This window comes from Bombina bombina, chromosome 6 (genome assembly GCF_027579735.1).
Source record: "Bombina bombina isolate aBomBom1 chromosome 6, aBomBom1.pri, whole genome shotgun sequence".
NCBI classification, from domain to species: Eukaryota; Metazoa; Chordata; class Amphibia; order Anura; family Bombinatoridae; genus Bombina; species Bombina bombina.
Genome location: NC_069504.1, coordinates 1032573169 through 1032588562, shown reverse-complemented (window position 1 = coordinate 1032588562; position 15394 = coordinate 1032573169). Strand labels below are relative to the sequence as shown.

Below are 15394 nucleotides of genomic sequence, written 5' to 3'. Positions count from 1 at the left end.
TGGCTAATGTGGTGACCCATGGCTAAGAAATGATAAGCCACTGGTGCAGTGAGTACCTTGCACCTGATGTTGCTCTTGTGCTCAGTAATTCGATCCCGTACCCTCCTGGAGGACTCACCAATGTAGGCTTTCCCACATGGGCATTTGATCATGTAGATAACGTAATTGCTATTACAGGTAAAATAGTCCCTATAATAAAATTTATAACCACTGTGTGGGTGTAAAAAATAGGGACTTTTTACTATGGAATTACAATTGCTACACCCTAAACAGGGGAAACAGCCTAAATTCTTTTTGGTGATGTACCGTTGTGCCAATGTTCTGCCAGAGCCAATGTCAGCTTTGATTAAAGAATCCCTCAAGCTCTTACTCCGCTTGTATGCTGGCATAGGCATCTGGTCAAATTCAACAACCTCCGAATTGCAATTTTTTAGGATACCCCAATGTTTCCTAATAATTTTCCAAACCTGGTCACTCTGTCTAGAAAATTCAGATACAAAAATCATCCTCTTCGAATCTTTTTTGGCAGATAGACCAGGCTTTAACAATGACTCCCGATCCAATTGAGACACCTGATTGATGGTGTCTACAATGAGATCTCTGGGGTACACGCGTTGCAAAAATTTGTCACCCATCTCTGAAAGTCTCATGGGCACTTTAGATTCCTCTGCAACAATGCGCTTTACTCTGAGCAGTTGGCTCTTTGGCAATGATCTGATCAAAGAAGGATGATGTGCACTGCTATATAACAGCAGATTATTCCTATCAGTTTCCTTACTGAAAATATCAGTCTTGAAATTACACCCATCCTTCAGAACAGTCACATCCAAAAAGTCAATTGAAATTTCACTGTAGGTAAGTGTGAACTTAATGCTGTTGGTCGAATTGTTTAACTCCTTAACAAAAAGTTCAAGGGCTCCAACGCTGCCCAACCACACCCCAAAAATATCATCAATGTAGCGCCACCAGGTGGCGCCACACTGACAAAACAAATCATTTTCAAAAACAAATTTCTCTTCAAAGAGATTCATAAAAATGTTGGCATAGTTAGGGGCAACGTTGGAGCCCATGGCTGTACCCTGCAACTGCAGATAGAAAAGATCTTCAAATAAAAAATAATTATTAAAGAGTATAATCTCTAACAGTTGCAGAATAAACCAAATTTGTGAACTGGAGTATAAACCAGAAGTAAAAAGCGCATGTTTGACAGCTCCCAACCCGCTCTCATGGGTGATGGAGGTATATAAACTTGCCACATCCAGACTGAAAAGAATAAACTTGTCAGTCTGGAGTTGCAAGTTGTTCATTAAGATTAATGCTAAGAGTATGTCTTTGGCAGTTCTTTGCAGAAGAGCTTTATGATTAAAGTCTTAGTCAACTGATATGGTGTCTAAATCCATTTTTTTTATATATTTTTTTTCCAGGGAAAGAAACTGCTAGGTTTAGTTATTTCTACTGTGAATCAAGATAAAGGAGCTTTTCTTCCTCAGGATAGGAAGTGCAGGGGTAAATATAAAGCTCTCTGGAAAAGGCTTAAACAGTCCATTAAATCTACCCCTACTTCCAAGTCTGCATGAAGGTGTGACCCCGACCCAGAGGCTCTGGTAGGGAGCAGGTTGTGCCTTTTTAAGGAAGCTTGGCTTTAGTCTGTTCCGTATTCCTGGGTTCTAAATATAGTTTCTCAGAGTTACTGGATAGTTTTCAGAACAAGGTCTTCCAAAGGAAGGTTTAATATGTCAAATGTTCCAAAGGATCATTTGAAGGCTCAAACCTTTTTCAGTCAGTTTCAGATAATGGCCTCTATTTATGAAAGGTCTTGCGGACCTGATCCGACAGTGCGGATCAGGTCCGCAAGACCTCCCTGAATGCGGAGAGCAATACGCTATCCGTATGGTGCAACGCCGCCCCCTGCAGGGAGGTGTCAATCAACCCAATCGTATTCGATCGGGTTGAATTGTTGTGATTCCTGTCCGCCTGCTCAGAGCAGGCGGACAGGGTTATGGAGCAGCGGTCTTTAGACCGCTGCTTCATAACTGCTTTTTTTCTGGCGAGTCTGAAGACTCGCCAGAAACACGAGCCATCAAGCTCCATTCGGAGCTTGATAGATAGGCTCCAAAGGGGCCTAGTTATCAAGCCGTCAACCTCAAATACGCTGGAATTCCGCAGCGTATTTGTGGCGAGGCTGATTCGCCTTAGTTATCAAAGGCTAGAGACCGGCAAAAGTAGAATTTTGTGACGTAAACTTCGATCCGCCGGACTCAGTCCGACACAGATCGATTCTTACGTCACTCCAGATGTTCCGCACACAAGTGCGGCACAATCTGACTACTTTTGCTAGTTATCAAAAAACTAGCAGGTACGCTCGGCACTTTTCCGGCCCAGCGTACCTGGTTTTCTGACCATAGCGAAAGTACAAGTTCGCTGCTGCCAGACATCCCATTGATTCCTATGGGAGCTGTCTACACCTAACACCCTAACATGTACCCCAAGTCTAAACACCCCTAATCTGTCCCCCCTACACCGCCGCAACTAAATAAAGTTATTAACCCCTAAACTCCCGGAGCCCACCGCAAGCTACTCTATACATATTAACCCCTAAACCGCCGCTCCCGGAGCCCACCGCAAGCTACTCTATACATATTAACCCCTAAACCGCCACTCTCGGAGCCCACCGCAACCTATATTAAATTTATTAACCCCTAATCTGCCCCCCCTATACCGTCGCCACCTATAATACATTTATTAACCCCTATCCTGCCCCCCACTACACCGCCGCCACTGTAATAAAATTATTAACCCCTAAACCTAAGTCTAACACTAACCCTAACACCCCCCTAACTTAAATATTAATTAAATAAATCTAAATAATATTTCTATTATGAACTAAATTAATCCTATTTAAAACTAAATACTTACCTGTAAAATAAACCCTAAGATAGATACAATATAAATAATAATTATATTGTAGCTATCGATTTATTTTTATTTTACAGGCAAATTTCAATTTATTTTAACTAGGTACAATAGTTATTAAATAGTTATTAACTATTTAATAGCTTACCTAGCTAAAATAAAGAGAAATTTACCTGTAAAATAAAAACTAACCTAAGTTACAATTACACCTAACACTACACTATACTTTAATAAATTATTCCTATTTAAAACTAAATACTTACCTGTAAAATAAACCCTAAGATAGCTACAATGTAATTAATAATTACATTGTAGCTATTTTAGGAATTATATTTATTTTACAGGTAACTTTGTATTTATTTTAGCTAGTTAGAATAGTTATTAAATAGTTATTAACTATTTAATAACTACCTAGCTAAAAGAAATACAAAATTACCTGTAAAATAAATCCTAACCTAAGTTACAATTAAACCTAACACTACACTATCATTAAATAAATTAAATAAATTACCTACAAATAACTACAATTAAATACAATTACATAAACTAACTAAAGTACAAAAAATAAAAAAAGCTAAGTTACAAAAAATAAAAAAATAGGTTACAAACATTTTAAAAATATTAGCAGCGAGATCGGATGAGTGATAACTCTCACAGTCCGCTGCTCATCGCCCCGCGGCTTTTTGACAGCTTTATTTGATAACTTAGGCGAAATTTTTCAGGTCCGCGGCGGCGATGTGAGGCGAGCTTAGGCGGGCGTATTGGGCCGGCGAAGGCAGGAAAGTTGACACGTTGATAACTACCCCCCAAAGAATCAATGGTAGTGATTGTTCCTGTTCTGCTTTTGGAACAAGGAATGGGATTTTATTAAAAACTCTTCATTGTTCCAAAGAAAGAGGGAACTTTCAGACTAGTTTTGGATATAAAAGTTCTGAACAAATTTGTCAGAGTGCTTAATTTCAAAATGGAGACTATTCTGCCTTTGGTTCAGCAAGGTCATTTTATGTCCAAAATAGATTTAAATGATGCTTACCTTCATGTTCCAATGCACAGGGAACATTATCAGCTTCTACGATTTGCCTTTCTAGACAAGCACTTTTAGTTTTTTGCTCTACCCTTTGGTCTGACTACAGATACAATAATTTTTTCAAAGGTTTTGGGTGCCCTTCTGTCTGTGATCAGAACTCAGGGTATTGTAGTGTTTCTCTATCTGGACGATATCTTGGTTCATGCTCCATCTTTACATTAAGAAGAATCTCACACCAACAGACTGTTGTAGTTTCTTCAACATGGATGGAAGATTAATTTTCCAGAGAGTTATTTGGTTCCTCAAACAAAGGCTACTTTTCTGCGGCACATATAGATTCAGTTTACATTAGACTTTCTTTAACAGATCAGAAAGGGCTGAAGCTGGTTGCAGCCTGTATAAACCTTCAGTCTCTTTGTTTTTTCCCCTCAGATTGCTCTTTGTATGGAGGTATTAGGTTTCCTGATTGCTGCATCAGAGGAAATTCCATTGTGTTCCTTTTCAGCTCTGTATATTTTGCCATCAGGGATCATACTCAGCTGTCTCAAGAGATTTTTATCTACCACAGAGTGGGTCAGTCCCTGTCTCAGTGTCTGGGTCATTAGCTTATTATGCAGGGGACTTCTTTTGCTCATTCTATCTGGACTGTGATCACTGCAGATGCAAGTCTTACAGGTTGGAGGACCATTTGGGGGTCTCTGAGGGCTCATGGGGTTTAGGCTCCTTTGGAGACTAGGTTGCTAATAAATGTTCTAGAAAGCCATTCTATTTTCAGAGAAACATCCCAGGTACTTTACGAGGTCCAGGGATCCTCAGGTGGAGTTTGTGGATGCTCTAGTAGCTACTTGGTATGTTCTTCCTCCTCTGATTCTTCTTCCTAGAGTAGTTTCTAAGATCAGGCAAGAGGAGTCAATAGTAATTCTGATTGCTCCAGCTTGGCCATGCAGGGTTTGCTTTGTAGATCTAGCCAAACTTTCTGTCTCTAGCTACGTTTTTCCATCCCGTTCTCAAGTATCTAAGCTTGATGGCATAGAGATTGAACAGTTAGTTCTTAGGCAGAAGGTTTTTTCAGATTCTGTAGTTGAGACTCTGATCCAGGCTCGGAAGCCTGTGACAAAGAAAATTTATCATAAGGTATGTAAGACATTTATTTCTTTGTGTATGGATCATGACTTTTCCTGGCATTCTTCTAGAATTCTTAGGATTTTGCATTTCTTACAGGATGGTTTGGATAAGGACTTATCTGCAAGTTGTTTAAAAGGGCAGATTTCTGTTCTTCTATTTTTGTTAGATAGGAAGATTGCTAATCTTCCTGACATTCATGGTTTTGTTCAGGCTTTGGCACATATTAAGCATGTTATTAAGCCTATTTCGACCCCTTGGAATCTAAAATTGGTTTTGAAGGTATTACAGGCTCCTTCCACTTGAACATTTGTCTAAGGTGGATATTAAGCTTCTTTCTTGGAAAATTTTGTTTCTTTTGGCTATCTCTTCTGCTAGAAGTGTTAGTTTCTAAATTATCTGCTCTTTCTTGTGATTCTACTTATCTCATTTGTCATCAGGATATGGAAGTTTTGAGAACCAAGTTTGACTTTTTGCATAAGGTTGTGTATTCAGATAATATAAGTCGGGAAATTGTTGCCCATTCTTTGTATCCTAATCCAAAGAATTCTTCAGATAAGCTTCTTCACAATTTGAATGCTGTTAAATCCCTGAAGTATTATGTAGATGCTACTATGGATCTTCTAGTTTGTCCATTTTTCTGGTTCTCAACAAGGACAGAAAGCTCCTGATATTTCTTTGGCTTCTTTATTGAAACTTTGGATCCATAAAGCTTGGAGATGGAACAGTCTCCACCTAAACGTATTACTAATCATCCTACAAGATCAGTTGCCACTTCTTAGGCTTTCAAGAATGAGGCTTCAGTTGACCAAATTTGCAAGGCAGATACTTGGTCATTTTTTGCATAGTTTTACTAAATTCTACCATTTTGATGTGTTTGCTTCTTTTGAGGCAGCCTTTGGTAGGAAAGTACTTCAGGCAGTTGTCTCAGCTTGACTTTTTGTTTTTGTATGTAAGTCTTTTTAAGTTAATATTTAAAAAAAAAAAAAAACGTAAGGAAATTTCAATTTATTTTTGGGTTCTTTTTGGGTTGTGGATTTTTTTTGTCCCGCCTTTATTTATCATTGCACTTGGACTCCACAGCTTGGGTATTAGTTCCTAGGAGTAATGGATTTCAACACCTGTATGAAAGAAAACATAATTTATGCTTACCTGATAAATACATTTCTTGTTTTTTGGTGATGGTTTCTTTTGTTTTTGGCACATCTTTTTTTCCCTGCTCTTATAATTTAGCTCCTTTCCCTTTTCCTACATTTTTTGTTTGGTTATACGTCATACTAGTTTCCAGTAAGGTGGGAGAAGTGTTATAGAGCGCTTGGGGTTTTTGAATCTAGTTGCCAGGAAGAGTAATTCCCAGGAGTAATAGATTGTGGCCTCTCACCACCATGAAATAAATAAATTTTTCAGGTAAGCATAAATTATGTGTTTTGATTTTACAGTTTTACAATAAAAAATTCAAATCAGCCAATAGGATTTAAGCAGCTTTCATCCTATTGACTGATTTAATTTTTTTAGCCAATAGGAATGCAAGGTACCCCAATATAAAAGGGGTACCTTGCATTTAATCTTCAGTGTGCGGCGGACGATCGCATGAAGAGGACCTCCACGTTGCTGATGACCACTGCTGCCGAGGACCACCACTCCGGATGCGAGCCTCCAGGAAGAAGGTAGAAGATGGTCCTGCGATGGAAGAAGATGGATCTGCCTGGATGAAGATGTTTTTCCGCCTGGAAGAAGATGCATCCCCGAACTTCAGTATTGGTGAGTAACTATTTTGGGGTTAGTGTTATTTTTTTATTTTTAATTAGGTCTTTTTTTTATTTATTTTTATGGGCAGTAAAAGAGCTGATTGCCCTTTTAAGGGCAATGCCCATACAAATGCCCCTTTAGGGGCAATGGGTAGATTAGGTGTTTTTTTTAGTTAGGTGTTTTTTATTTTAGGGGGCTGGGGGGTTGTAATTTTAGTAGTGACTTTGTATTTTTGTTTTAAAAAGAGCTGATTTCTTTAAGGCAATGCCCTACAAAAGGTCATTTTAAGGGCTATTAGTAGTTAACAGTAGGATTAGGGATTTTTTTTATTTTGGGGTGCCTTTTTTGTTTTTAAGGGGCTATTAGATTAGGAATATTTTTTATTTATTTTTGGATAATTTTGTTTATTTTCTGTAATGTTAGGTTTTTTAAATTTTTTGTAATCTTAGTTTTTTTTGTTTTGTTTTTTAATGTTAGGTTTGTTTTTTTTATGTAATGTTAGGTATTTTGTTAATTTTTGATTTATAATATTTTCTGTAATGATAGTTTTTTCTGTAGTTTAAGCTTAGGTTTTATTTTTTTAACAGGTAAGTTTTTATTTATTTTTCGGTAGTTAGTATATTGTAACTTTCATTTAAAGTTAGGGCGTGTTAGGTTTAGGGGTTATTAGCTTAATTTAGTAGTTGCAATGTGGGGGACAGCGGTTTAGGGAGTTAATAGGTTAATTTTAGTAGTTGCGATGTGGGGGAACGGCGGTTTATGGGTTAACAGCTTTCTTTATTAGTTGTGATTCTGGGGGATGGCGGATTAGGGTTTAATAGTGTAGTTTATGGGTGGTAATGTACTTTGTAACTTATTTTTTATGGGTTTTGTGAAACTTTTTTGTTTTGCAAAATCCATAACTACAGGTCTTTGAATGCGGAATGGATTGTTGCGCTATAGGCCATAACAATTGCAGTACAGCTATACCGCACGACTTGTAATACCGAGTAGCTGACCATTCCGCACTCAAAGGCCATTTTTCTTGCGGTAAAGCCATACCGCACAACTTGTAATCTTGCTCAACGTTCTTTAAAGACATCTCTTTCTATGGATATTAGATCCCTTAAACATCACTCATTCAAGGCTTTGATGCATATTTTCTTCTATTGGAATGTTTTGTAGAAGGTTTTAGTATTCAGTTTCGTAACAAAATGGTTTAACCATATCTTGTTAAAAATGAGAGAAACATAGGTATTCAAATGCAAGAAGGGAATCTTGTGTATTTCACATCTCAATGATGTATGATTAGAAACATTTCTCACTCTCGCTGTGCTGTTGTAGAAAATTTGTTACTAACCTACATTATCTAGCTCATAACCAAAGTTTGATTCTTTAGATCAGAGTCTTCAATTAATCCCTTATTAGTGATAAATAATGTATCTTCTTGCAATGTATTTTTATATATATGTAACCTGTGTTTTTTCAATAAAAATAATAAACGAAATAAGTAATTATACCACAGCCCCCTACCCCCATATCGGCCAATATCTCTTATACCGTTATACGTACAATGAGCTAGAAATGTTATACAGTGATAAGAGTTAGTTGTAAAAATTGTCCAAACCTCTAGGGGATAAAATTAAATGGACTTTAATTTCATTTACTTATACAGGGTCCAAAAAATATACAAGCAATGTTTCGGGCTTAGTACTAGCCCTTATTCATGCTTCTCTTTTATCTCTTATACTTCTCTTATCTCTTATGCTTAAAGTGAAAGTAAATCCTAGCATTTTATAAACTGCTGTGTCTCACGGGATGAGAACGAGGCTCCCATTATTGCTCCTAAGTTTAACAAGGTATGCTTTTCAGCAAAAGATTTCAAGAGAACAAAGCAAATATAATAACATAAGTAAACTGAAAAGTTTAAAATTGCATGTTCTATCTGAATCATAAAGTTTCATTTTCGACTTAACTATCCAATTAAGACTCTCTTATTTGAGATTTAGAAGAAAATTGTCAATACATTTTAAAAACGTTAGACATCTCTTTTGCTTATAGCATTTCTAGCCCATTGTATGTATAAGAGTTAAAGTGAAAGTAAATCCTAGCATTTTACAAACGTTAGGATTTACTATTGAAACAAATAAAGGGGACTTTCATTCATGAAGTATAAGATACTTTATGTAGAAAGCTCCTTTATTTGATTCAATCGATCGCCATTTTTACCTTGTACATCCGGATTTACCGCCCGGCTATTGGCTAAGAGGTGAAAACGTCACTTCTTAGCCAAATTTATTTTTTTGCTGTGGACTGCTGTACAAGGTAAAAACGGCAATCAATTGAATTAAATAAATGAGCTTTCTACATAAAGTATCTTATACTTCATGAATGAAAGTCCCCTTATTTGTTTCAGTAGTAAATCCTAGCATTTGTAAAACGCTAGGATTTACTTTCATTTTAACTCTTATTCGTACAATGGGCTAGAAATGCTATAAGCAAAAGAGATGTCTAAAGTTTTTTAAAATGTATTGACAATTTTCTTCTAAATCTCAAGTTGCTTTAATAAGAGAGTCTTAATTGGATAGTTAAAGGGACAGTAAACCATAAATTTTTTTTTATATAATTCTGCACATAGTGCAGAATTATATAACATTATAATAGCGCAAACATTGTAAAACCAAATTTCCCCTTTGAATTTAAAAAATAACTGCTGTTTTACAGACCCGCTCTCTGTGATCTTCTGAGCGGGTCTGTTTTTTTCAAACAGCGCATCGGGCCAGCTGTATAGTCACAGCCCGGCCCGACCGCGCCATAGCACTAAGTGCAGCTCGCTCCTGCTCTGTCAGACTCGCTCAGAAGATAACAGAGAGCGGGTCTGTAAAACAGCAGTTATTTTTTTAAATTCAAAGGGGAAATTTGGTTTTGTAATGTTTGCGCTATTATAATGTTATATAATTCTGCACTATGTGCAGAATTATATAACATTTTTTTTATGGTTTACTAGCACTTTAAGTCGAAAATGAAACTTTATGATTCAGATAGAACATGCAATTTTAAACTTTTCAGTTTACTTATGTTATTATATTTGCTTTGTTCTCTTGGAATCTTTTGCTGAAAAGCATACCTAGTTAAACTTAGGAGCAATAATGGGAGCCTCGTTCTCATCCCGTGAGACACGGCAGAGAACCTAGCGCAGCGCATGGAGTAAATCATGCAACGTTGGGCAGCAAATTTAATATATATATGTATACAAATATATACATATACATTTATGTGTTTATATACACATATTAACACATAAAAATACATGTATATAAGCATATATATCAACAGTATAAACACAGTCCCCATAGACCGCAATATAAAGGCACTTTAATCCCTCATAACGGCTTTCTGTATTTTTTTTTATACAAAATAAAGATGCTACCATTTTTCATTTTATGAAGGGGACTGTACACTTTATTTGGGGGGAAGAATTGGGGGACATTTTTTAAATTAAACTTTACGGGCGCACGTTAAATTAGCGCTTCATTTATAATCTAGCCCAAAACACAGCAGTAAGAATAGTAAAAATTAATTACTGCACTGTTCCTCCTGAGTTCCTCAGTAATTATGTATCTGCTTAGGGAAGTAATTTTAATTTATGCTTGTAAACACTTACATAATTGATTTTATAAGGAGACGTGTACATAATCTAAACTGATGATGAACTGATGAGAGGTAAAAACAGATATGCAAACACAAGTAGGAGGAATAATTCATACTTTTGCAAAATGTATTAATTAAAAGCAACCACCAAAATGTAATTGATAGACATACACATGATAGTACAGACATTAATAGCCAGAGGTATATAGGTATTACTGTCTTCTATAAAAATGCTCATTGGAACTCAATAAATCATATATGAAGTTGTCTTTTCCCATTTGAAAAACAATAACTGTTATTTCTCCCAACATTCTCTAAAGTAAACTTGAAATCATGTGAAATGCAAATAGGCCATGGCTTACAGTGGGCCGAGTATAAAAAAGGGAAGTCTGTGTAAGACACACAGAGAAGAAGACAGTGATTAGGCGACCAAACCTAAAGAAGTGGGCATTACATAGAGACCTGATTCTGCTATAGGTTTGGTTGTAATCATTTTACTCCTCCAAAGATGCAAATGAGAGTACATATAGCAATAAAAGAATACACATATACAAATGTGATATTAATGTGTCACTACATAGTATTAATATAAATAAAAATCTAGAAATAATAATATGATTATGCAAAAAAATATATACGGTATATATATATTACTCCCCAAAGTTGTGTGCTCAACTTATTTAATTGTGAATGTCCTCAAAAAAGGAAAAATAAAGGAAATGTTGTAATCAGTGTATCGAAAATATGCTTACTCCCTTTTTTCTGACATAGATATACAGTAGCTCTTTTTCATCAGGTGCCGAAAACAGGCAATAGAAAACCAGATCAAACTGGAATCAGATGAAATGTCTTTGTATTTTAAGCAAATGTTCATAAAAACCACACATTTTGTACAAAAGAAAGAAGCTAGTCACTGGTACAGGGGGTGCAGGGATGTATATATTAAGCCCATATGAAATTTGCAAAATAATGATAGACACCATTGTAGAATACTTACTTAAAGGGGGAATGTACATAGTCACAAACAGTTCTCAGAAGCTAGTAACCTAGTGGGTTCACTTGTTACTTTAAAATGTTATCATAGAAAAAATATAAAATAAAATACAAATGTGGTGGACCATACATACCCTCATTTTTGAACATGCATCTTGCGTTGATTCTGTCCCTCTTAATTCTTTTATCAGCATTGAACCTAAATACTAAAATAAAAAGAAGTTAATATTTTTTTGTAACGCAAAAGTACACAACACACAACACGTTTGTCTAGGTAACACAAAATGTTAGCGGATTTGTTTTTATAGAAAAATGATATCACTGCTATATTATAGATTAAAAAAAAGTATTCAGGCTTAGACTTAGTTAGTAAAAATATTAATATTGTTTCTTTCTTCTTTAAAAAAAAAGAAAGAAAAAAATATCTTTGCCTTCAGAAATTGAAAAAGAGTGAGTATTTAAGTAAAAAAAATATGTGGTTAAGGTAAAAATAAATGGACCACTCAAATCTATATAACATCAAAAGATACAACCAGATTTAAAAAAAAAAAAAACTCAAGACTATTTTTAAGGTTATTATGATAAAAAAAATGTATTTAATAATCTGAGGTTATATTATGCCAAGAAAAATTAAATCAAATACAAAAATGCAATTTACGTTTTTTTTTTTTTTAATGCCACAGCCTTCTGGAAGTATATAAATAAAACTAAACCGTGCTTTAAATATATGTTTTTTAAATTATAATTCAAATCAACCTATGTGGTTATAATATCATAAATATTTAGATACATATCTATCAAAGATTGTGGTTTTTGTATCAAGAGGCATTGTAATTGAAGTCAAACTTTCAAAATAAATCACCTGTTTCTCTATTTTTTTTTTTACCTAAAATGCAATAAAGTGAAGGAAATATAAGTGCACTATATACCTTTATCATCTCAGACCAGGAACACTGGGGGTGAGGAACGGGTTTTAATATGGGTCCATATTTTCCCCCAAATGGCATGCTCTAAACAAAGAAAAACATACTAGACATTTTCTGAAACTAGACAAACAAGGGATACTTTGGTGGATCAGACAAAATATGTACCCCAAAATTAAGTTCACTGTATAATAAACCTTAAAGCAAACGCCCATTCCATGTTTTTTTTTATTTGCATTTAAGGATATATTTCGACATTTTGATATCTGTTAAAATTGTCTTTGTTGACTTAAAAAAAGTCTGATTTTTAAGAAATAAATTTGTGAATAGACCGTGATCAAAATTGACATTGTATTTACGAAATACAGAAGGAGCTGAGCTTTAAAGAATACTAAATTATTCAAGTGCAAACCAATACTAAAGGATATGCAAATTTATTGCTCTGGACGCGTTAAAAAGAAATGTAATTAAGAAGCTATATCTCAATACTACTTATGAATTAGCAGTAATAACATATTAAAAGTGGCTTCTATTATTTATAATAAGCGTCACTGTTCCAGAGAAATAAATACAGAGGTATTGTTACCTTTCACTACTGAATGGATCATGTAGTGAGAGGGTTAAAATGCAAGAACTTCACCCTATATTTCTGTTTTGTTTCTTTAAATAAAAAACACTTTTCAAATCCTCAATGGTTTCTGCATGGTAAGAGGGAATTTTAGTGTGTATTGTAATGTAATAATGTTTATTGGAATGATAGCATATCACTTCCCATCACTGCCAGAAATTCACTATAGATCAAATGTATCATTGTACAGTAAGTACACCATAAGGTTATTTAAAAATAAATAAATATTAAAATGCTGAGATACAAGTGTTTTGCACATTGGTGTCTTATAAAAATTAAAAATCACCCAAACAAAATGTATCAAACAGCTTAAAAAATATTGTATACATCTATATAGTATACTACATTATTAAATCTTTTTTTTTTTAGTTTACAGTTCATTCAACATCATTTTTTAAAATCTAGTTTCTAATCTAACCTTTTTAAGAAACGTATATATATATCTCAATGAAAAAAAGTATAAAAATGGCCAGTTTTATGAGAAAAATGCACGGACACATTGGTTCATATTAATCTTCATTACCCATGCAATGAACTAACATGTCACTTTGTCTGAATCAGTTTGGCCTAAAGCCATAATGATTTTTTCCCTTTATTCATGAACAATATTATTAGTCATATCATTTCAGGCAAGTGATGAAAAAGTGGCATAAATATCTATTACCATGATACTGTGCATTATGCAAATCTATATGAACACAATAACCCACGTTTTCATTCCAGGCATGTTACAATGTTCTCTGTTCAAGCAAGGATGCATTAACTGACCATGAGCTGCTTCCCAGAATGAGTATTATGAATATGACCCCAGAGAGTGAAGATCTGTGAGAAAGGTTAAAAAAAAAAAAAGCATAACAGAAAAAGGGTGCAAAATGTTCTGCAAGGGTAAACTTAAAGGGAAAAATAACAGCAAGGTTGGGTTTGGTGCATACCAGAGTCCTGGATAGGAGAAGTCTAAAGATAGTGCTGATGCTAGTCACATAATACACTAATGGTGCGAGATCAATTACAATAATTAGCCACATATTATTTGGTGGATCTATCACCTCAAAAACAAAAAGTGAGTGGACTTTTGGGGTCATTGCACAATCCATTACTAACTAGAAATATATGGGCCTCAATGGTATAGTTTGGTAATTTGTAAGGCAGTTCCTATAGTAGCCACAATAATCTATCACTCCAATTGGTATATATATATATATGTATATTACAGTTGGGAATAAACCATTGTTTCCTGGTCAGGCTTTCAGAGGCATGTTTTACCAACCACATATCTGTGGGAGTGGCCTTGGCATTTCTAGGAAGAATACAACTGATAGTGCTACATTAATTTTATTTTATGTATCAGCTTTTATCTATTTAGTTTTGAAGGGAAAAGGTTGCAACATAAAGTCAGTTTTGGGTGATAGTTCCAACTCAAAAGCATAGGTTTTAGAGATGTTCTTGTTTACTTCTGCATTCCTATGTACTACAAACTAAATATTATCAGGATAATAAACGTATATTAGTTATATGTTGTATTTTTTTTTTTATTAATTTTTATAGAATGTCAACTTTAACAGAGCTATGAAACTGCAAAGAACATAGTGAACCAATTTATAATAACATTTCTCATATACAGATATGGTAGGGTAGAACAAGGCTTATGACATCCATTTAGTCAGTCCAAAGAACCAAAATATAACTTAACACAACTGAGAGTAAATCGCAACAAATACGAAAACAAACTCAAATAGTATTCAAGGTCCAGAGTTCTTATGACAGAATGGAAACAGAGAGTGGAAAACAAGTATGTTGTAACCTTCCATTTTATAATCTGAGAGGTAAGTATTTTGGGAAAGATTAAGAGAAAGGAGGGATATAGAAGGTGGTAGGGTGAAGGTAAAAAAATGAAGGAAGTGGAGGGCAAGAGGAGGGGGTTCCGCCACCTCAAGTGCCAGCCAAGGTATGAGATGCAAATGTGGGGAGTTTGTGTCATTGTTCCGGTTGTGTGTAGCTAGATTGATCCCAGTAAAATGTCACACCTAGAAAATAGTTAAATCTGTTTCTTTTCAGATAACCATATTCTTCTAAAGTAAGCAATTCAGATGTTCTATCTATCCAGGCTTGTTTTGAGGGGATATGCTGGGATTACTAGTGGTGGGCAAATAAAGATTTTGCACTATTAAGCCCAATATGCAAGAGATGCAATCGTAATTTATATAGAAATTTGGGTAAATCATTAAGGAGAGCAATCTGTGGGGTTAGCAATAGATTTGTGTTAAAACATTTTTGAAAGTGGGATTCGATAGCCCTCCATAATGATTGGATGAGACTTCATTGCCACTTTATATGTAGCAGACTCCCACACTCTCCACAGCCCATCCAAAATCCCTGGTAGGCTCCTGAATAAATGGTGTTTATTTGTGA

At 35.0% G+C, this 15394-nt stretch overlaps 1 protein-coding gene across 1 annotated transcript in view; it reads right to left on the bottom strand.

Annotated features, from left to right (window-relative positions):
* ANKS1B (ankyrin repeat and sterile alpha motif domain containing 1B) overlaps window positions 1–15394 on the bottom strand; it is a 367766-nt gene that overhangs the window by 106153 nt on the left and 246219 nt on the right. Inside the window, exon 4 of the mRNA XM_053718773.1 lies at window positions 11560–11640. Coding sequence (XP_053574748.1) covers window positions 11560–11640 — 81 coding nt within the window. The remainder of the gene's footprint in view (window positions 1–11559; window positions 11641–15394) is intronic.